At 43.5% G+C, this 23,225-nt stretch overlaps 2 protein-coding genes across 4 annotated transcripts in view; one reads left to right on the forward strand and one right to left on the reverse strand.

Annotated features, from left to right (window-relative positions):
* The window catches only part of LOC113409599 (1-phosphatidylinositol 4,5-bisphosphate phosphodiesterase gamma-2-like), an 86,120-nt gene extending 81,203 nt beyond the window's left edge, over positions 1-4,917 (forward strand). Inside the window, exons 30-31 of the mRNA XM_026663716.1 lie at positions 3,041-3,225; positions 4,580-4,917. Coding sequence (XP_026519501.1) covers positions 3,041-3,225; positions 4,580-4,622 — 228 coding nt within the window. The 3' untranslated portion in view covers positions 4,623-4,917. The remainder of the gene's footprint in view (positions 1-3,040; positions 3,226-4,579) is intronic.
* Positions 4,918-13,218: 8,301 nt separating this feature from the next.
* LOC113409595 (short-chain dehydrogenase/reductase family 42E member 1-like) lies at positions 13,219-17,339 on the reverse strand. 3 transcript variants are annotated; one of them, XM_026663707.1, is made up of 3 exons: positions 17,293-17,339; positions 14,803-14,909; positions 13,219-14,326 (listed from the first exon to the last, which is right to left on the reverse strand). In XM_026663707.1, exons 2-3 carry the CDS (start codon positions 14,868-14,870, stop codon positions 13,219-13,221), a joined length of 1,176 nt encoding a protein of 391 aa, XP_026519492.1. In that variant the 5' UTR covers positions 14,871-14,909; positions 17,293-17,339. The 3 variants fall into 3 exon arrangements, with proteins under 3 accessions (XP_026519492.1, XP_026519493.1, XP_026519491.1); XM_026663708.2 differs by lacking the exon at positions 17,293-17,339 and adding an exon at positions 16,464-16,572; XM_026663706.1 differs by lacking the exon at positions 17,293-17,339 and adding an exon at positions 15,516-15,602.
* Positions 17,340-23,225: the final 5,886 nt, after the last annotated feature.

Below are 23,225 nucleotides of genomic sequence, written 5' to 3' on the forward strand. Positions count from 1 at the left end.
CTGTAACTGACACCAGAATCTGACCATTGCATTTCTTACGGCAGAACACTATGTGCTTCTCGTCAGTAAGTCATTGGGTCTCTGGAGGGATTTAGTCCTGCAGCTACGTGGACACTGAACGGGAAGGTATTGCACTTAGTCATGCTCAATTTCACAGGAGAAGCAGCAGATTGGGAAGAGTTGGGAAACACCCTTTTCCAAGTTGTGTAGAAAGTCTGACGAGCCCCCCTGTGCAATGACTGTATGCAATCCTGTCACAGCTTTTTGGCAACCATTGTAGCTTTCCATTACCCACTGGAGAAGGGAGAGAAAAGAGGAGTTGCAATGAGGGGGTCTGAGGGGAAATAAGAGGTCAGGACTGCAGGATCATGAGGGGGAAGGAAGGATCCCGAGGAAGAAAAGGGGCCATAGGTGAGGGATCGCAAGAGGGGGAGAGGGTCATAATATGAGACTTGTGTGTATAAATAAATATAATGTATATCCTTTTAAAAAAAAAAGTTTTTAAACACGTAAGGTCTCAAATCCCATGGGGATGAGCCTGGCATAGACGGCTAGATAGAACTTTGTGTTGCCACCTCCTACAAACCCTCCACCGATAGTGACTCAGTGCCTTACAAAGTGATATCCATGCTCAACATGTAAATATGCTGAGACTCTCTGGTGTCTGGGATTTTCTTCAAAAAATCCAACTCGTTATTTGCCTGGGGCAGTAGTGTCTTTTAAAGTGTTGTTCATAGCAGCCGTGCACCTCCCAACCTTCCCAGCAGCAAGTTCTTTGACTATAGCACATCTCAGAGCCTCAGTCCCCTTTCTTCCAGCTTGGTAAACCAAAATTAAGATGCAACGTAAATGTATATTTACAATGATGAAACCTCAGGATGCTGATGCAGTGGTGGGAGAAATTTCAAAGATTTTTTTTTTTTTTTGACAGTCTATAGCGAATGAAGACTTGCTATGGTCATTAAACTTTTAGAACCTTTGCCAAACCAATCTAGAAGCATCATAAAAATGATCAAGGTCTTTTCCATCTGTTATGCTGATTTAAAAAAAATCCTCCATAAAATGTTATAGTTTAATAACAGATCTGTTTATACAGAAATCCCATCTGCATACACTTGGAGAGAAAATCTAAAATTATGAAAGGGCTTGCAGATGGTTTTGAAATTTGTTGAGACATAGAGATGCAAAAATGTTGTAACAGTGTGTAAATTATCATGTCGGCCCTTATCCAGTTCCGACTGAAATTAACTGGAGTCTTTTCATATAGTCTGGAAATGTAAGTGTATTAAGAAAGTTTTTAAATTTAGAAGCATGTCTTATTTGCTTGCAAATTTGATTTACTTGCTGTGGAAAGTATGACTGTTTTTGAAGCATTTTCGGATTATAATCAGTTTAGCTGGCATTTGTATTTTAACAGAAATTCCCAAAGTGTCCACTTTAATCTTACTTTTGAAATCCAGCGTTGGTGGATACAGTTATTTGTGAGAATAAATGAGGGCATGTAGATGTCTAAGTGATCAGCAATTGGCCATCTGCATGTCTTCATTTATGACTGAAGGAGGCAAGGTTGGTTCCCTTTAAAAACGAGACCCTTTATTCCATATTTATAAAATGCGTAGTTTGTAGGGTAGAGCAGAGAGGCTGTGCTTCAGCTCTTTGACATCCCCAGAGAGGGAGCTGCAGCAGGGTTTCAGCTGTAGTGCAGGGGGATGGGTGTGCGTGTGTGTGTATATGTGTCCGTGATTTTACAGTTTGCTAACCTGGTAAGCATGTTGCGAAGTCCATCCATTATTTTAGGCATCTGGGGAGTCAGTGGGCTGAGGGGTGAAAGGAGCTTGATTATTAGTATGTCTGCTGTAACTGTGCCTTGTTTACTGGTCGCATGTTTCTTTGTTGGTTTGGGATGTTTTGATATTAGTGTGGAACTTAAGACCCCAGTCCTGCCAAGATTTACGCAGATGGGTAACTACACAGATGAGATTACGCATGTGCATAATGTTTCAAAATAGTCCATAAATAGTTCCCGGTGTCAAAGGGGTGTTATGTGATTTCCTGTTTGTTTTGTGAAGAGTTTTGAGAGCCCTTTTTATAGAAGATGACATGCAAGTACAAATGCAAATTAAAGGCCTAATCCTGCAAATACTAAGGGTAAGTTTACACTGCAGCTGGGACCCCTCAGCCTGGTAGACAGACCCGCTCTAGCATAGTTCAAGCTAGCGTGTGAAAAATAGCAATGTGGACGTAGTGGCTCGAGTGGCAGCTTGAAGTCTCCAGCCCACCTGACCCCCTGGGTCTGAACTTGGGTGGCTAGCCCGAGTCTCTGCCGAAGCTTCAACCTCTGACGTTATTTTTAATGTACTAGCTCGAGTCCCACTAGCCAAGTGAATCTGCTGGGATTGGGAGGCTCATTCCTGGCTGTAGTGTAGACATATCCTAAGGGGCAGATGCTTCGCTGGTGTAAACTGTCATAGCGGCAGTGAAGTCAATAGAGCTATGACAGTTTACACCTGTGAAGGATCTGCCCCCCCAGCCACAGTACTAATGGCCATGAATGGTCCCATTTAATGTTTGGTGTTTGAAGAATCTGATCTTTCCTTTGCAGTTTAATAAGAAACTCCATTGGAAGCAGACTTAGTAATAAGCCCCATCCTTGGTAGTGTTTGCATACTGGGCTCTATCAGATGTAACCTTCAAAAATTAAAATTTCTTTCCAGTGTTTCAAGGCTATTAGAAGATAACTGCAGTCGTAACACACAGCTTCCTCCCCTTCTTTCCTCAGCATGCCTGTATACTTCATGGAATGCTTTCTCTGTAATCCATTTATTTCTCACTGATCACCACGGTGTGTGAACGCCTTACCTTTATTTAAAAAGCTTATTTTTATGAGCATCTTCTTTTTTTCAGTGTTTTCTCAGTTATTTATTTTGTTTCCAGATGTGTCTTATAAAAATGAATTTACAAACTACTTCTTAGAAAAATCAAGGAACAATAGCTTGTGTAAGACGTTGAATTGGTTTCTGATGTTCTTTTCCTCTTGAAGGAAAGCGAAGAGGAGCTTTATTCATCGTGTCGGCAGCTTCGGCAGCGCCAAGCAGAACTGAACAACCAGCTGTTCCTGTATGACACTCACCAGAACTTAAGGAACCCTAACAGAGATGCCTTACTAAAAGAATTCAGTGTGAATGAGAACCAATTACAAATGTACCAAGAGACATGCAGCAGAAGGTAGGTTGATCCTCTTTATTCTGCCCAGGGCCCCCCCCAAAAGGCTCCTCATATCTAAGGGGTCCTGTTTGGAACAAAGGCTTCAGCTTTATTAAGATAAGATAATTTCTGACCCACTTGGCTTGGATCAGAAGCCATGGTTCACTCTTGTAAAGGGAGTTTGAGCTGCCACTGAACCAGACTCCAGCAGACATGACGATGAGTCTCTTGGTCCCAGTGACTCACTGAATGCCACAATCTTTGGAGCTTAGACCCTTCCCTACAATCCAGCTCAAACAGCCAAATAAATTACCCACCATAAAGACTACATAGTGACAAAAACATACTGGAACATGTGGGACCAGAACATAGTTCTGGTTTGACCCAAATACCAATGAAAATGCAATGGTTAGTCTTAGCGACAACATGGAACTGTCAGTTAAATACCCAGACTCTATCCTAAGGAAAAAAGACCCCTTGCCCTAAGTCTTGCCCCAGCTCATGGCTGGGTACAGGGAGAACAGGACCTTCCTGCAGCAGGAGGAGATCCTGAATGGATCTTTGCTCCTCCCCAGCCTAAAGCCGGGAGAGGGGTCAAATCCTTTCCTCCCAGCCAATCAGAGGCAGGTCTTTCACGTCTCTTTAGAACCAGAGAAGTGACCAATGCCATAGCTCAATGCAGAGCCAGGTTATGATTGGTCAGTAGGAGCAAGGTGCCGCTGGTATTCATCCAAGGAAAACCCAGCTGGCAACTATCCTACCACCCTGTGAGTCTGTGGTGGAGCTAAAGGTGGGGAGCTGAGGTTAGTTAATATTATAGGCTAGTGGTAGGAGCAAAGGACTGGGAGTTGATTCATGAGTTCTATTCATGAGTCCACATAACTTCTGTGTACTGGTGAGTCTTTGTGTTCAGTGGGGATGATATTTACTCCTTGGGGTGTGGTGTGTTTTTGAGATTCCTGGATGGAAGGTGCTGTAAGTATATGTTGTGATAATTATAAGCACACCCCAAGAGACACTTATCTTGTAGTAAACTGTGTGGAAATTGGAATATTTGGGGACCAAATATTTAAAGATGGGAAAATGGATGTTCCTACAAGGACCAGCATTTCAGCATGCAAATAGAGAAATATGAAAGTAATTCATGTGTGCATTTTTGTGGGAATGTCCATGACATTGTTCTTTGAATTTTTTGGCTCTTTTTTTAATACAGTATGTATACAAAGCTTGAAGTGCCATATATATATTGTTACTGTGTTCAGATTTTAATTTAAAGAAAAGAAACGGAAGTACACAGTGTTGCTGTTACACTAGTTGCTGTACGGTGCTAAGTGAGTTGACCCAATTGTTGACTTTAATTTTCTTTTTCTTGAAGATTAAAGGAGAAGAAAGTCAGTAACAGCAAATTCTACTCCTAGAGAAGCTATTCCTTTTGGTGCACCTTTTAGAAAGCCACTCAGGAAGAGACATTAATTTACCCTGATCGTCGTACTCCATGAAGGTCTCGTCAGGCTGAATTTACTAAGAAGAAGAAAGATGGGTTTCCTAATATTTTTTTGTTATAGGAGTAACTATTTTCATTGTTGTTTAATTTATCTTCTGTACAAAGCATACACACAGTGCAGGCTAGATTTTCTGCATATTCAAGTTATTATTTGCATCCAGTATCACAAATCTTAGAGTAAGAAGGAAACTAAGGGTCAGCTTTTCACAGCTACAGGTGTGCAGACAACTTGCATGCATTTGTGCAGGCCTAACTTACCCTTAAAAATACCCAAAGTGCAAGTACAAATCATCTACAGTATTTGTGTGCACAGGACACAAGTTAGGCATTCACAACTATTTGCACACACACACAACGTTAATAATCTGACTCCTTATGATTGACAGATAATAGGTTTAATTTATTAAATGCTGTAAAAGCACTTTTACAATATGATTGTGACATCAGATACAGCAGATTGTATCCCCCACACACAAAATATTCCGGGCAATGGATGGTTATGCTGTATTTTCTTCTGATAGATTTTCTTGTTACATTTTTTAATACCAGTGAATGAGTTAATTTTCTAAAACTAAATGTACTCCAAGATTGTAGATGGGTTATTTGTTGGATTTTATGAAAAACTTTAAAAAAGAGAAATACGACATTATTTTGTGTCACGTAAATCAGCTCCATCAAGGCAGTGCAAGAAAATATTTTTAATTCATAAGGTAGGAGCTATCCTTTGCTCCTAGAAACAAAAGGTATTTTAAACTCCAGTTGGATAATTTACTTTGGTGTAACATCGTTTCTCATATCCTTCCAGCTGCTAATCTGCATACAAATGAATTGTTTGCAAACTATCCATCTGTAGTCTTGCAGACCTTCTTACAAGATAATGTCAAACAGTACTGTTTGTTTTTTTAATGTTGTCTGTTTTCCCAAAATATATTTAATCCATAACATAACTGTGCAGAAATACAGACAGATACATTATCCTTATGGTTTCAGTCACTAGTAGGAACATAGAAGTTATAGATGGAAAAAACGTATTAGATCCAGATAAATGTCTATCAGGGATGGTCTAGACAGTATTTGGTCCTGCCATGCGGGCAGGGGACTGGACTCGATGACCTCTCGAGGTCCCTTCCAGTCCTAGAATCTATGAATCAGCAAGTTTGTTTCTCTGCAAGAACAGAACAGTCTTTGGATGATGTATCAGATACCAGACATCTTAATATTTGTATGCATTGATTCTTCATGTTAGCAGCACATTACTCATTAATAAGAAACGACTAGTCACAGTATCCATATGTGGGTGGAGTTTTGCAATCTATATGTTTGAATGTGCATTTCAAATAAGTACAGAAGAGATTCTTTTCTTCTAAGTAATTGCCCAAGGCTTAAATTGATACATAGGTAGTGCTGGATCTCTCACCACTGAAATCCTGTTTGGGTTTGGAATTCATTGCACAGTGAACTGCCTCAGCGGTTTTCAGTTTTCCTTGCTCCCCTTGCCACCACTTCTGCTGATCTGCTGTCTCAAGAGTCATTTAATTGATTCCACTATGCATTCACAGATGATATTTCAAGGAGCACCCTTGAGGTTTTAGTTATTCCAGAAACACAGTCCTGTCTCATTTAACTTCATATGAAAGTGATATAGCAGAGTCAGGAAATACTAGGGTTGGGCTTCGAATTTCCCTCTGCATACAAACTCCCTGAAGATGTGGGCTTCTCTTGTACATTTTTTGGAAATTAAATGCCAGGTACTGAATCCAAAAGATGAGAGAGGAGAGTAGATTAAAGGCAGCTCTCTACTCTTCTCCTTCCTGATAAGTCGAAAAACTATTCCGTCCGCAAATGGAATTGGGATGCACAGCCTGGGACTAAAAGGAAAAGAACTTTTTGCATGTAGGTTCAGATTTCTTCCCCATCCTGCTTCCTGCCAAATCACCACCACAGATCGTATTGCCTAGGGGCTGACATAGGGGAGTTTGTTTGATGCCAGGCAGCCAATTAACAGGCAGGACAGGAAAGAGAAAATTCCAGAAATCCTTGCATGCCAGACCACTGCGTGCCTGCAAAGTTCTTTCTTACAGGACATCCACTTCCCTTAAAAAAAAAAAAAAAAAAAAAAAGACACTTTGGGCAGCTCCTGGAGCCATATGTAAGGTAACACCCTGGCTATGCTGTGTTCTCACTTCTCAGGGAAGTATTTTGGATATAGTGTTTTGACTGCTAGAGCCTCGAGGTGAGAGATTCTCCTTGGACAAGAGCCCAATAATTTTCTACCAAAAATTCAAAACTAAATAAAAACATCAGCTGTGGTTTCTGGACATAAATTGTCCATGTAGCACAATTGTCCTGGCTTCTCTCATTGTTATATGCATTGCTGCCACAGAGCACCATGTGTATGATGAATCATATTGCTCTCTACTACTGCTGTGTAAATGTTTTTATGAATTAGCACATTGCACCGCACTTCAAAGTGTCCCATGCAGATTCTCTGCACATGTGCTATGTTAAACTGGTTGTGAGAAGAGCCCTTGAATGTATGTTTAAGTTCAACTCATTTTACAGTGAGCTACTTTTCCAGAATCACTCTTCCCAAATATTGTACTATACTTGGAAGAAAAAGAGTTGAATTACCAATTTTGCAGGCATTCAAGACCTGGTCAAAATTGAGCAATAGTTCTTTCTATCCTAATTTCTTTCTATCCTAATGTTAGAACACTTTTACCCAAAAATCTCTGGATACTTTGCCAGGGTAAACTCCATGTCTGTTCTTTCATGGCTTTGAGACTGTTATGATACTGTTGATATTGATGTATGTCAGATGTTATTCACCCTAGAGGTGAAGTCTGACCAAGACAAAACTGAAGGCTGTATCTACTTGGAAGGACAGTAATCCTGATGTTCACCAAACATTAAATTAGGGAACGAATTTCTGCACATGCAGTTTCCTTAATTACACAGGCAGATGCCCTTTGCATGAGCACATGCAGTTACCTGCTCATGCGGTAAATTTTATGTCACTTGGGGTCATTCAATCAAGGCTGGAAGTCTTTCTAACAGATCAGTTCTAGTTCAGCTACATGTTGCTGGGTGTGATGCAGGTGAAATCTGTAGCCTGGGTCATGCAGGAGGTCAAACTAGATGATCTTAATGGCCTCTGCTGGCCTTTAAATCTATGAATATAGTTTACCTCCTCAGAAATAATAGAAATTTACTGATTCTCATCACATGACTATTTTAGCCAATCAGGAACCAAGATTTTCTTCTCCTATGTAACAACAGTGTTCATGGGCATGTCTACATAGCATCTGGGCCTGAGCCTTCCAGCCCAGGTCCACAGACTCATGTCGATGGGGCTTGCACTAGCTCTCTACAAATAGCTGTGTAGATGCTGCAGCTTGGGCTGGAGCTCAGAGCAACCGTGGCTTGGGCTGGGAAGCTTGCTTTCAGATTCAGTGCACACTTGCCCTATGTGCAACCTAAGCTGTTAGTTTGGTTTTGATGAGTTCCAACTCCATTTCTGTTTAGTGCTAATCTACATTCTTAGGTCCCAAGTGCACGCTTAACTGAAGCATTAGTTATTCCATTGACTTAATGGAAGTGCTTTTCTGGATTGGGATCTTAGTCCTTGGAATCAAACAAACCTCCCAGAGCTACTAAAGATAAGGATTTCTGCCATGTGTGTAAACCACCAATGCTTAGAACAATGTTCCTTGAGGATCATGTTATATATTGTTAGATTAAACAATCTGGTATATTGTTGAAAATGTGGGAACTTTTTCAGTAATTAGAAAATAATGAACATTTTTGAAGGAAAATGCATTGTTGTTGTTTTTTAGGAGCAGAGGGTGTAAAAACCGAGTCAGTTCTCTGGGAACTGGGGTGGAGGTAATTGAAATTTAATTTATTTTTTTTAAATAAATAAGTATATATGTGCATTAAAAGTGTGTGTGTATGTAAGTGTGTGTGCGTGCGTGCATTGGTATCTGTTACTTTTGTGACAGGTTATAGAGCTGCCATAAATTGTCAGTGAATCTCTAGTGTGTTAGTTTCTTATTTATAAATATCAGCCTCACTGCTTCATCTCTTTAAAGATGTTTTGAGAAGGAAAGGAGGGACATATGTCAAGTGTTGACATAGTTTGAGGACTAGAAATTTTAATGGCATTTCTTCTAAAATGTCAATAGATACTTTTTCAATTTGTAGCTGTACTTCTGATAATTCACATTCAGGAACACAAATAATGTACTAAATTTTGGAAACATTGTGGCACAGCATGCGAGTTAAAGTAATACCTTAATTATCTCTACCCAGGTGCACAAGGAAAAAAAAAATGTGGCGCTGGCTTAGATGAAGGATCATCATAAAACATTTGAAATGGAACATCTGCAGCTGATTTTTGGGGATGTTTAAAAGTATTTTTCTTAATAAGCTGCAGGTTTCCTATTTTGATTTTGAAAAGTGAAAGAGGCAGGGTGTCCCTCACTCCTTTCTATCACCAGTCCTTTGCTGTATTTACTAGGAAGAGCTGGAAGACAGAAGAATTATTGACTATACCAAATGCTGATCTAGTATGGGCTAGTGTATACAGTGCTTTTCATTCATAGATCTCAAAGTGCTGTACAAAGGGAGGTCAGCATCATTAGCCCCATATTACTCACATACAGCTAACTGGTTGTGGGAGTGGGTGAGCAGGCTATTTTGGGGGGCTGGGAAGACAGTGTGTTCTACCTGTGCATGATGTGTCAGGAAAAGGGTCTGGAGCTAAAGGATCTGCCATTCTGTGGATCCACATGTCCTTCCACCTGCAGGGAGCAGAAGGGAGTAGTGGCTGTGGACCAGCTCCGTAGGCAAGCAGAGAATGATTCCTTCTGCATCCTGCTTGCTTCTGTGCTGTTCTCCTGTATCCAGCTGAGCTCCATAGGCTGGTCAGGCACTGGGGAGAGGTCGTGGAGCAAATCATATGCTTTTGGGGTTTTTAGCTTTGGTTTGTGTGCATTTTGTCTCACTGCATGAAAAGACTACCTTCCTCACTGTTCTGCTCATCCTGGATGAAGAGTCTGGACCTGATCCCAGAGCCCTTACTCTTGCAAATAATCTAGTTGAAGTGATCAGGCCTTCTCTTATAAGTAATGGCTACAAGCAATCCAGTGCTATACATGATCTTTATCCAGACAGCCATCCAGGCTTTTTCACCCGTTAGAAATAATGTCACTGGTTAATCTTTTCACTCAAGATTTTGGCACATCTCCCTGAGGTTCCCAGCAAAGTTGTCGTTGAGGCATTATAAAACGCACAGATTTTCATTGTCTGCCTCCGAGGCTCTGAGCCAAGATCCTCAAACACAGGGCACGACTTATTTTGCTGCTCTGGCCTCAGTGCTGCCTTCTAACATGGGCCCAAGACAGCAATCTCCTTGATCTTCCACTAAGAATGAATCCCTTATCTGGCACTGGTTAAATTGAAAGTGGCAGTGAAAAGCAACCCAGTACAGCCTATTCAGGCACAATAGCCATAATGACAATGCAGGAAGAACTCCCCTCAGTGCCTATTCTTCATTTGGCATAGTAACCACCGGCACCAATTCCAGACCTATCCTCTGCTGCCAATGTCTGTCTTGGCACAGCAAGTCCTTACAGATGCCTGTGAAGGTAAAAGTAGGAAGAGAGAGAATCTCTCTGTAAGAGGGGCATAAGAAAAAGAGGAAGTGCCGTCCTTCTCCTTTGTACTCTGACCCATGAAGGTCATGGATTAGGAGATGTATAAAACCCTGCTGCATCTTAGCTAGGAAACCAGTACCCCCTGGTTTAAACACCCATTCCATGGGAGCTATCACAGCCTCAGTGGCCTGGCTTAGGCGGGTGCCCCTTGGTGGAGATAAACAAAGCAGCAACTTCAGGTTCAATGCACACTTTCATCACATGCTGCTCCTTGGATGCCCAGTTTGGAAGAGCAGTGCTACAGCCCATATTTAGCTAAGAACTCCTCAGCCACCATCCCTCAGGTGGAGCATTGGCTCTTGAAGAAGAAAGGTTATGTACTATAAGTGTTGTTCAAGAGTTGCCCCTGTGTATTCACACTAGCCGCCCACCTTCCCCTCAGAGTCAGAGTTCTAGATAAGCTCTGCAGTCTAGGCAGAAGGAACTGAGGCTGTCGGGCGATGACAGAACTCAAATTGCTGGGGAATTTCTTTTAAACATCAGAACTAGGGTAGCTCCAACTTCAAAACGAGACTATTTAAAATTTAGATAAAAAGCCAAGTGTGAATTTGACTTGTCAACATAAAGGGCAGGAACAAAATTGTTGTTCGCAAAATTATGGATGTGAAAACGTCAGTATTTCCCCCGTGTAGTAAACTGAAAAATAGTCTACTCAAAAGTGCTGCTGTGAGTGGAATTCCAAGTTTCATAATATAAAATGTTCATAGTTCCTCATATAAAAGCATGAAGTCCCTTTGGGGGTGATACTACGTGTTAAGGAAATGATTGTAATACTTTTTTTAGAAGCTTGAATAACAATGGAATACAAAAATAAGTGTTAGCCGAAGCCAGTTGACTGAATGGTGTTTAACTGTTTGATAATACTGAGGCCCTCAGCTACTTAACACTTCAACCAACTCGTTCATTTTTAAATAAGCATTTTTTATAGTTGGAAAAATCTACAAACGTGAGCTTCTTCAAGCATTTTGTAATAGTAATTGCTACAGATTAGCCCGCTGTATAGAAGTGTGTTCCAGAATAAGACATTACACATCTAATACCTTTAACCCATAAAAGCACTCTCAAAACTTCTAGTTCAGTTTTTAATTTTTTTTTTCCTGTGTAAGCATACTGCTTGGTTAATAGCAAATCCACCCACTGAATCAAATTCTTCTGTAATGCAGCTCTACTTAATTCAATACCAGAGATGAATTTGGCCTCTGAATGAAAAGATGGCTGCACCAATGTTAGCTTGCAAATCATGAAACCTTCTATTAGAGCTGCAGAACCTGAAGACTAGTTGTAAGGGTTAGAACTAACGGATTTCCTAGATAAATTGGATTTACTACATGCTCGCTTTCTGTTTAACACCAGTGTGCCAGATCATTATGAGATGACCAAAAGTAACTCACGTGGTACAAACTCTTAAGCAAGATCTTGACACCAACTGGTGGTTTATATTCCCAAGCATGTTTTCAGACAATCCACCAATACTCAGCGTAGCTGATGATCCTGTCACACTACCTAATTCACTGTTCCTGTGACAGTAAGAGCTATTAGGGTAGATGACTGCCGTTGTCAGACTGAAACAAGGTAAACAATAGATCTTATCTTGTATGACAAAATTGACTAATGTGCAGGGATTAACCACTTGGGCATATCTCAACCTTTCTGATGTTAATCCTAATGGAAAAATTCCCTGTGTGAATTGGAATTAGAGTGAATTTACCACCCCCTGTACATGAGGAAGCTTTAGGTATATCCCTCTATCTTAAATCACAGCTCATTTGTGGTCCGATCTATGTGCACCGAAGGCTAGGAGTGGGCAATGTGTGAACTTTTCAGAATACAATTCATTTGGACGGGGATACAGGAATCTTCTCAGTAGCAAGGATCATGGGTATAATCCTCTCAATGTGAAAAAGGCCAAATTAAGACTATTCGTTATACACCTTGCAGCATGCCATTTGCAATCATATTGACCTTCACACCATGTGTGTGACTCTCTGCTAAATGAAAGTGCAGTTTTACTTTGAGAAGAGACTGTACACAAAAAATGTCACATTTGTAATCAGCAGTTCCATTCTATTAGTGTATTCACCGATCACACCTATTTACCCTAGTGACACAAATGGATTGTTCCAGTCCTTTGCTCCAACAACTCAAAACATGTGAGCTGGATTCTGTTCTTCTTATGCGTCACCCATCAAATCAGCATCACCCTGTTCCAATCAGTTATACCTGTGCAAGCTGCTGAAAGCACTAATGGCATAGCTGGAATACAATGGGCTTGCAGATGTCTCTGGGGGCCCAATTTGGCCTGCAGAACCTTTATTTCTTGTGATGATAGGCAAGAAGGAAAGAAGCTTAACATTCAGCGTGAAGGTTGAGAATGTAAGAGGCTCAGTTAAGAAGAAAACCTCTCATTTGATATGGAAGCACAGAGTTATGTGGAAACCTGCAATGCCATTATTTCAATGTACAGCCTCACTTTACTGTACAGTGGATTATATTATAAATATATACACATAATTTTGTCATAAAAAACACATCAATACTGTTAATCCATTTAAACTGAATAGTCCCTTCAGTAGACATAAAACAAATGTATTTCCTACCAATGCTAAAATATTCTGGTATGTATTATTACATTGTTCTGGAATGACAAAACATTTGAAACTGGCAAAGTTATTTTCATCACTGATAATGTATGCACTTTTTTAAGAGAACACAGTGAGATCTAATTTTATTTTAATTTTCTTTGTATATTTTATCACCCTATAAAAAGAGCCCAAGTTCAATGTTCAACATCTTTCAAACAGAGAGTGTTACTGCTGCTGGAAGCCATGAGAGCACCACGGCGGCCAACAGCAAGATCAACCCTCCATCCCTAATCAGATGTTTTAGAGTATAGATTCTGAGCTTTCTTCCATGTCCCTGGAATTTAAACCACTCAACTACTTCGGTCAGACTAAACTGCTCAGGTTTGTACCCTAGCTCTTTCCTGGCCTTTTCCATGCTGAAATAATGTGTGACGCCCGTTTTGTAAACCTCGGTGCGAGTGAGAAGAGGCTGAAAATTATAAAGACGGCCTACAAGAAAATGGACTATTTCAGTTAGGAATGCAGAAAAATATACAAAGGAGAGAGGAAGACGAATGGTTGGGAATTGGTAACCCAAGCCTTCAACTAAAGGTCGGAAAAATTCAAAGTTGTTTATTGGCCTGCCATCTGAAATGAAGTAAGCTTGGCCAGCAGCTATGTGCCGTTTGGCCGCTTTAAGTGCCTCTGAAGCAAGGATATGAGCCTGAACTAGATTATCTACATGGACAAATTCTACTAAACTCAGAGGGTCTCCATATACAAATTTAAACAATCCCCTTTCAACGTAGCTAACTATTCTTGGAAGATGCCTTTGCTCTCCAGGCCCATAGATGCCTGCTGGTCGGAGAGCACAGGTCCTTAACACACCTTTCCCTTCTCCAAGCTCAGTGTCATTTGCCTGCAGCACTTTCATCTCAGCTAAAGACTTGGTCCGGGAGTAGTGATCAGGATGAAGGTGAAGTGGTAGATAAGGCAGAGATTCATCCCCGTTTTCTATAACTTGGCCCCCAAAGACTACATTGTATGTACTTGTATAAACCAGACTTGGCACTCCTGCTTTCCTGCAAGCCTGGATGATATTTTCTGTTCCTCTCACATTAACGTCTTCTATAAGTTTTCGGTTCAGCTGCTCCCTGCCAGACATTCCATAGGAAGCAATATGGAATACACAGATTACATCTCTGAGAGCTTTTTCCACTTCAGAGAGACAGCAGACATCCCCCTGTATGAACTTCACTCCCTCTGGCACAGCTTGGACCGGCTTCAGGACATCAAAGAGAATCACGTCAACTCCCTTTTTGTATAGCGCACAACCTAAACTAAAACATGACCAAGACCATATGTTACTACTATACATAGTGTAATGACACATGAAACATTTCACCCATGAGTAGAAGAAACTTGTAAACTATTTCAGTGCTGAATTCTTGCTGGTCAGAGTTGTCTGAGGGTAGGTCTACACTGAGTACTTACATTGGCATAGCTATGTCTCTCAGGATGCGTGAAAAATCCACACCCCTGGAGACATAGTTATGCTGACCTCACCTCTGCCCAAACACGATAAATCAGGTACTCATTTTGCAGATGGTGAACTAGAGGTAGCCTTTCAATATGAGAGCAAGTGAGGCTCAATCCCATGATCTTTAGCATTGTATTTGAGGCACTGGAATCACTAAGAGAAACACAGAGCCCTGTGATACCATATTTACAGACTCACTTCACTAAAAAGATCTGCATTGTAAAGTGTTTGCTACTATATTTAATGTAAAATAAAGTTAATATTTTATGCACTAACCGGAAACCAAAGTAACCACCTCCTCCTGTAATAAGGACCGTTTCCTTGGTCACATTTTCTAAGTGCATCCTTTTTCCTTTGGCACTACTTTATTTGAGCAAATTGACCTGTAGATTAAAAAAAAAAATGCATGACAAAACTGCATAATTAAAAACAATTTTCACTGCATTTTAACATCTCCACATATTTAGCCATTCTAAGTTATATGTTTGTGCTTTAATTTTAGGAGACTGACTGCATCATCTGCTAAGTAATGCAGGACTAGATCCCATCCCTTTATTCTTCTAAAGTCATATACAACTAAATAACAAAAAGACCACATTGTGAATATGACAATTACTAATATACTCACTACTAATAGCCAAATAAGCAAGAGAATTATCAGTTTTCATTAATTAGGCCATATTCTGATGTTACACAGGTGTGCATGGAATAATTCAATTAAACTCACTACAAAACTACACGGTACTATAGAAATGCCACTAATTCATACACTGAATAAATTTGCATAACAATTCTGTATCAAATATCCATGTACCTGAAGCTTTCAGTGTACTGAGATAATACACCAAGTACTCATATATACATATTTGTATGTGTATCGCTTTACGTAGAAATGGCACCAACTGTAGTCTACCCTTTATATACTCATTCCTTACCTAAACTATTATACCTGTCAAAGTATTATGTGTATATTTCACCTGTATACTTACATGTAAATATCCCTAAAATACTCAAAGAGCGGGAAAACAAAGGGCCTGCATTAGACAGTATGCTTCCTTGGCCCCAATTCTGCAATGATTTCAGCACAAAATAGGTTTATACACATTCCCACTAAAATCCACAGGCCTACTCATGCACATAAACCTATACAAATGCCTAAGTCTACATAAGATTTGCAGGCTTTTTTATTTGCTGGGACACAACCTTAACAACATGTGTATCCAGATACGTATGCTACCTATGAAGCCGGCCAATAGAATGCATTCAGTGGAACAGGGGAGGAGAGCTGTGGATGACACTGAGGAGGTGATCAATGCATCGGCGGTCGATTTAGTGAGTGTCATAAAGACCTGCTAAATCGACTGCTGATTGCTCGCCCGTCTACTCCTGTATTCCACCTGATCGAGAAGAGTAAGGGGAGTCGACATTGTGTAGTGTGCACCCTGCGGTAAGTAGATCTAAGCTACGTCAATTTGAGTTACGCTACTCATGTAACCCATATTGCGTAGCTTAGATCGACTTTTCCCTTTAGTGTAGACAAGGCCTTAGGCTTTGTCTGCACTAGCACTTTTTGTCGGTCAAACTTTTGTCGGTCAGGGTGTGCAAAAACCAACCCCCTGACCGACATAAGTTTCACCAACAAAAGTGCCGGTGCAGACAGCGCTATGTTGGCAGGAGACGCTCTCCTGCGGACAGAGCTAAGGCTGCTCGTTGGGAGTGGTTTAATTATGCCGGCAGGAGAGCAAAGAGTGGCTATCCACAGGGGAGACCTTACAGTGGCACCGCTGTACCGATACAGCGGCTCCGCTGTAAGGGCCGTAGTGTAGACGCTACCTTTGTTTAGCTGCTGGGGATGAGAAACAAGGCGGATGAGGGAATCTCTTTTATTGGACTCGCTTCTGCCGGGGCGTGAGACAAGCGTTCACAACCTGCTGTACCTGCTAGGCCAGCTCTGCCCGTGACATGCCCTGATCCCTTCCCCCCGGCGGGGAGTCAGCAGTAGGCCAGGGCAGATCAGTTCCGACAGCCACGCAGTCACCTGCCTAGGGAGCGGCCCCTAACGCCAGGGCTGCCGGTTCAGTACTAGGGTTACCATACGTCCGGATTTTGCCGGACATGTCCGGCTTTTTGGGACTCAAATCCCCGTCCAGGGGGAAATTCCAAAAAGCCAGACATGTCCGGCAAAATCCAGCACCGCTGGTGCTGGGCGGCCGGGCTGGGGGTGCTGGGGGGCCGGGCCGCCGGCGGCGCTGGGCGGCCGGGGGCCGGTGGTGCTGGGCGACCGGGGGGGTGCGCCGGGCGGCCGGGGGCCGCCTCCTCCCCCCACCCCCCCAGCTTACCTGCTTCCTGCGAATCAAATGTTCGTGGGAAGCAGGGGAGGGGGCGGAGTTGGGGCGGGGATTTTGGGGAGGGGGCGGGGTGGGGGCGTGGGCGGGGCTGGGGCCGGAGCCCCGTGGAGTGTCCTCCTTTAGGAGGCTCCAAATATGGTAACCCTATTCAGTACCCCCCCCCCGCCCTGGCCGGGGGGGGGGGGGGGTTGCAAAACGCCCCGAGGCCCCCCCCCCCTCCATCGGTGCAGCGGGAGCAGGGCGCACAAGGCCCAGCGATGCACAGGTCGGCGCGGGGGAGAGGGGGGGCAGACGCCGGGAGCAGGCACAGCTCCGACCCTGCCTGGGGCTCCCTACACGCGGGGCTGTGCCGAGGGGCGGGGCCTGCGGACCCCCCGGGGACGCTAACGCTGCAGCCCCTCTGCCGCCCCCCCCTTACCTCCCCTCCCAGCAGCTCCAGCCGGTTCTGGGCTCTCTCCCTCTCAGCCCCGCCCCGCCCCGCCCGCGGGGTGAGCTGCTTCCGGAGGCTGCCTGAGGAGAGCCCGCGCTGCTCTCATCCCCGCCTTATCCCCATCCACCCGCGCGCAGCCCTGGCCGCGGGACAGGCGCGGAGCAATCGCGCGTGTCCGGGCCACCGTAGCCGGCAGAGCAGAGCATGGGCTGTAATGAACTGAATGGGTTTCCGTAGGGCGGGTCCGAAAGCCTTCTGGGAGTCCGTACAACACCATGGCGGCGTTCGCAAGGAGGCGGGCCCTTGAAGCGCAGCTGCAGGTTCCGTACAACAAGATGGCGGTTCCCAGCATGCCTTGAGCGGGAATTGCGGGGCCATGGCGGGGAATCTGAAGGCGAGCGAGCTGCGCTCTGTGCTGCGGAGGCTGGACTCGGCCAACCGGGCTCTGGGTAAGGGAGGCCGCCCTAGTTAGTCGGGGGTTGGCAATGGGTAGTCGCGGGGCTGTTGGCCATCCCATCAGCCCCCGTCCCGCCCCATGGCTGAGCCCCGGACTCCGACTGCGCGGTGCCTACGGTGGAGACCCGGGCCTTTGGGACCTGGTCGTGGGGCCTCAGGTTTCCAAGCCCCGGCTTGAGCGTCCACACTCACGGCATTGTAACCCTGACTGACTGCCTCTGGACCCGGGTCTCTCAGTCGTGCTAACGTGTCCGCACTGCACCACGGGGCCCTTCTGATAGGAGTACGTGGCATGAGCTGCGCCCACGCTGCAAAATAGCAGGGCTTGGACTGGAGTCACAACGGGCCTCGGGCCTTGGCCCACCCCGCTAGTGCAGTCCTAGGAACCAGGGCCTGCGTGCTCACTGACCCAAGTCAGACTGATTTGTGTGTGGATGGAAGAGGGCCCAACCCTGAGCAGTGCCCAGGTTTAAGGCACTGTGTAGACATACTCTGTGGGGCTCTGGTCTCTTAGATTCGTATATTAGAAAATCTGGGTCCGCAGTGCTGGCTGGTGGTTGTCAGAGCCTGCCACTTTCCTCCCTATAGTGACCCCCTCCAGGGCTACTTCTGAACTATACCGAAGTCTGTTTTTTGAATAAGGGCATATCACATTTTCATGATGTTCAAACTCTGCTGTGATGCTCAACCTGACTCCTCTGTACCCCAGCCTGGTATTGTTGTAACTTGGATGCTCTCTCAAAACTTCCCAAGCCTAGTCTTGTGGGAGCAGTCCAAATCGAGCTACAATGTATAGTTCATGCAATTAAATAGGTGTAGAAGATGGCCATGCTGACTAATTAAGTCTGCATGGGAAACCTGGAATCACCAGTGCTACAAAGCCAAATCCTGCATCAGGGCTGGTATGAACAATGGTTTTAAGCAACTGTGTTAGAAACTAGCAGAGGTGAGATAAGCCTTGTGGTTAAGGCACTATGTTTGGACTCAGGAGATCTAGATGCATAATGGTAACAGAGTTCAGTAGAATCGCTACAGCTTTACATCAGTGTACTTTGTGTCAGAATCTTATCCAAGGAGTCTCAAACTTAACCGTAACAAAAACAAACAAAAAAAAAACAATGTAAAATCACATTACCAATGCTTTTCTTTCTTTCAGAGACATGTATTCAGTCACTTGGGGAATGTCAGAAAACACTCCAAAAATCAATTCAGTGTCAGAGCTACTTAAATCACGTAAGCATGATTATAGTTTCTAGTTTTCAAAAATATTAAGGTGGAAAGTATGAAAAATCTGCTACTTTTTGTTTCGTTTGTTTTTAAATTCATGACTGGTAAGAGTAAAACGAAGAAAGTAAAAAATTCATTCGTTGTTCAGTGTACCTTATTTGTTAACCTTTTTAATATTGTTCACATTTTATCAATAGTGTGTTCCAAGGTAAAATTTATACATAAGATCTGAAACTAATAAGGCATTATGTATTTATTTTAGACCCCTGATTTAAAATTTCTTTTAGCTTTTAACAATATACGTATATCATGGGCGTACTCTTGTGAACATTTATTCATTCATATGCTTAACTATTTGCAGGATTGGTCCCTAATAGGTAAACATTTGAAAAGTAAGATACTGAGCCCTGAATTTGAATTGAGATCTGCTAGCATTGTCCCATAGTGGATTCTGATGCGACATTAGTACTTTGTACTGTTAAAACAGATTGTACTTCCACCTGAATATGTTCAGAGTCACTTATAGCACAGTGTGGAGCCATATTATCCTAACTACTGCCCTGATCCTGCACAATGCTCTGTGTGAGCAGAGCCATGCTCTTGCATGGAGTCCTATTGATCTCAGTGGTATTCTGCGTAGGCTCACAGATCTATCCATGCAGAGCAATTTGTAGGATCAGGATTTATCTCTTTTGTAAGTAATGGTTTTATGTACTTTCATTTCTTTCTTGCCTTCAGCATGTTAACTGTGTTATATGGAGTGTTTAGAAATTAGTTCAGATTTTTTGGTACCTATTTCAAATATTGATAAATATAGGACACTGTAATGACGACAAATATTAGGCTTTTGCTCTTAAAATCGCCAGTGGTGTATTTTTTATAATAGTAACCCCACAAATAATCAAAGCACTGTATGCGTGTGGGTGGGGTAAGGTGGGGGGAAATGACCTCATTAAACCTCACATCTGTGTGAGAAAGGTGGGCAAATATTATTCTCATTTTATGGTGGTAGAGCTGGGTTTAGAACTCAGGTGTGTACGGGGAGGAAAGAGTTTTTAGACCCTTCCCCATGGATAGTCAGCTAGTGCATACTGCCTCACATTTTAATAAAATAAAACCTCTGGCTTTCTTAAGACTATAAGGGTGCTTACTAATTTCATGTATATCATATAATCTTACAAATAGACTTCTCATTCTAGTTTCCTTGTTCTTATACAGTGGAACCCATACCTTTGAAATCTTGCACAAGTTTTAATTCCAATTGGCTGAGGTGGGGTGAGGTTTACTGCTTCAAACATAGGCCTTGTCAACACTTCAAATTTTACTTTTGTTTTAAGTACTCAACATATCAGAGACCTGTGTTCCCTCTAAGCTGCGTGGCCCAGGAGTGATTCAAGTACCGCGCACTTGATTAGCAGAGCTGTGCACATCCGGCAGCATTCGTTCAGGTGCCCCTCTCCGCCCCACTGCTTTGCAGCCACATTGCTCCTGCAGCTTCTCCCGGGACCCTCCTGCTGGCTGTGCAGAGCGGGAGGGGAGGGGGGTGCTGATGTCAGGGTGTCCCCCTCCCCCCGCCCCTGTACCTCATCTCCACAGAGCAGGGGAGAGGGGACAGAGCTCAGGATTTGGAGCAGGAGAGAGCTGCTGAGGTCTGAATGAGCCTCCAGGCGGTGAGTGAGTGCCTTAGAGACTTCCCCAGCAACCAGCTTGCACAGTCTGTGTCTGTCTGTCTCTCTCTCCCCTCCCCCTCTCCCCGCCCATGTACCCCATCTCTGCAGAGGGAGGATGGAGGGACAGGGCTCAGTCAGGAGCCGGAGAGGTTTCAGTGAGTGCCTTAAAGAGCGCATGGCATCTCTCAGAAACTTCCCCAGCAGCCAGTGCGCACACAGTCTGTCTCTCTCTCACCTCCCAACATATACTTGTGGTGGTGGTGGTGGTGGTGGTGGTGTTACTTTTTGGTACTTCCTGCAATGCACATATATTCTCTGTAATATTATTCTTTCAAAGTGTGTTAATTTAGTTTTTGACTGGTCTATGCATTTCATAATTTTTATTTCTCTTACACTTAAATGTAATTCTTTGAGGAGTGAGTTCTAAAAGGCTTAACCTGTCCTGGCTGAGTAATTATCCCTATGGTAACTTTTAAAAAATATATATAATATCTAGGTTTTTTGTTTCTACTGGTGGCGCACATCCACTCATTACCTCGGTGCACATAACAAAATTTATTCCGCACATGGAGGGAAAAAATTAGAGAGAACATGGTCAGACACCCAAACATATTATAACATGGCTTGTCTTGCCCATGTGAAGAGGATCAAGCTGTTATAACTCATTTAAGGAATTGCTCTCTAACCTGGAATCCTTAAATGGTAAAATGTCTTGTGTAAATGGTGTCTTATTTGTCATGGCTTTAAATGAACCTGAACTTTTGTGCAGTGAGGCATAGGGATTTTTAAATCAGCAGCTAAATGGAGCAAAGTAAACAGCTGTAGTGAACCTCATAAACTATAAAGAATGAGGAGCAAGCTCATTAATACCCCAATTTTTAGCATGCTGATTCTCTGCTATTTAAAATGCTTAATTAGCATCAAATCACGAGGTATGCCAACCATACTATAATGGAGGACAAGACAATAAGTTCCTATGAGAATCCACCTTACAGGTTTTACTTTTATTGGGAGAATAAACTTTAATTATGCTATTTTATATGATATGAACTGATTAATTTTGGTTTTGTTTTCCTTGGCTCTTCAATTGGAGGAAAGAGGGAAACAAGACTTATAATTGCAAATGCGTTAAACCTATGAGAGCCCAAAACATCCTAATGGACTTGCAAAATGTGTAAAATAGTTTGGTTTAAATTATACAAAAACAGGTGGAAATAATTGAGTATATTGTGGGAGGAGAGAGAGATTTGTAATGTCTGAAATAGAAATAAATATTGATGCTTAAAGGAAGATTTTTAGAGGGCAAGGATGGTCTTATGGATAAAACAGTTGGGCAACATGGGTTCTGCTGCTGACTCTGCTGAGGTGCAGTAGATCCCACTGCTACCACCAGTTGTTACGGAGTGTGGGGGAGTCAGGGCCTGCACCCCCCACTTCCTGCGATTCACCGTGACTCTCAGCCAGTAAAACAAGTTTTATTAGACGACAGGAACACAGTCCCAAGCAGAGCTTGTAGGTACAACCAGGACCTCTCAGCCAGGTCCCTCTGGGGGGCAAGGGTCTTAGACCCCAGACTTGGGGTGCCACAAGTACTCCTGTTCTTTTTGCGGATACAGACTAACACGGCTGCTACTCTGAAATCAATTATTTTGGTAATTTATTTCAAAATACCTGTCAGCAAGTATGTCTGTATTGTTACAAACATACTTCCTAACAAAAAAGGTTCAGGAAATGTTTTTTGACAAATAGATTCCTTACTAGGTATATTAATACAGAACTGAGTAATAATTCATTTAAACTACAGTACAGAACTGTATTTCTCGCAGCCCTCAGAAGCAGTGCAAAGGCTTGCGGGAGTCAGGGGTAACGGAGGAGCTGAGGGAGAGGGAAGTAAATTTCTGGGAAGGAGCCTGGAATTTGGAGTGTGGTTGGGTACAGGTGGGAAAAATATGGAACAGGTTTTTTGGGGGATGGGAAGGGATTGTTAGGGAGCATCCCCCCATGCAGATCCTGGATGACCTCTAGCCTCTCCCATCCAGTCAGGTACCTCTGCTCCTGTCCCCATGTGTCCCTGCACCTCCACGTGTCCCTCCACCCCCACTGATGCCCCATTCCCATGTGGCCCTGCACCCTTTCCCTCTGTCCCCATGTATCTGTGTACCCCTGCCTCATCCTCATGTGGCCCTTCCCCCCCATCCCCATGTGTCCCTGCACCCCGTTCAGCCAACCCCTACCCTCATCTCCATGTGTCCCTGCATGGCCTGTCCCCATGTGTCTCTGTGCCCCCACTCAGCCTTCCTCCTTGTAGCTCTGCACCTCCTCCCGCTCTGCCCATGTGTCCCTGCAACCCCTCAGCCAGCCCCCTCCCCCCTGTGGCCCTGCACTTTCACTCCCATTCAGCCCTTGCCTCAGTCTGTCCTCCCCCACTAGCCATTATGAGCCCCTGTCTGACCCCCCCAGCAGCCCAACACTATCTGTCTCCCCATATCCCCTGACACCTGACCTGGTCCAACAGGTGCTATGAAGAAGGCAGGCTCTTTTTCTTCCCTGTCATAGCTGGGGCTGGCC

Source organism: Terrapene carolina, unplaced genomic scaffold, assembly GCF_002925995.2.
Source record: "Terrapene carolina triunguis isolate 2854851 unplaced genomic scaffold, T_m_triunguis-2.0 Scaffold33911, whole genome shotgun sequence".
Taxonomy (NCBI): Eukaryota; Metazoa; Chordata; order Testudines; family Emydidae; genus Terrapene; species Terrapene triunguis.

Coding starts and splice junctions, on each gene's coding strand:
- LOC113409595 (XM_026663707.1), bottom strand. CDS start 14,870: ATGCACTTAGAAAATGTGACCAAGGAAACGGTCCTTATTACAGGAGGA. Junction 14,327..14,802: donor GGTGGTTACTTTGGTTTCCG/GTTAGTGCATAA, acceptor GTCATGTTTTAG/TTTAGGTTGTGCGCTATACA.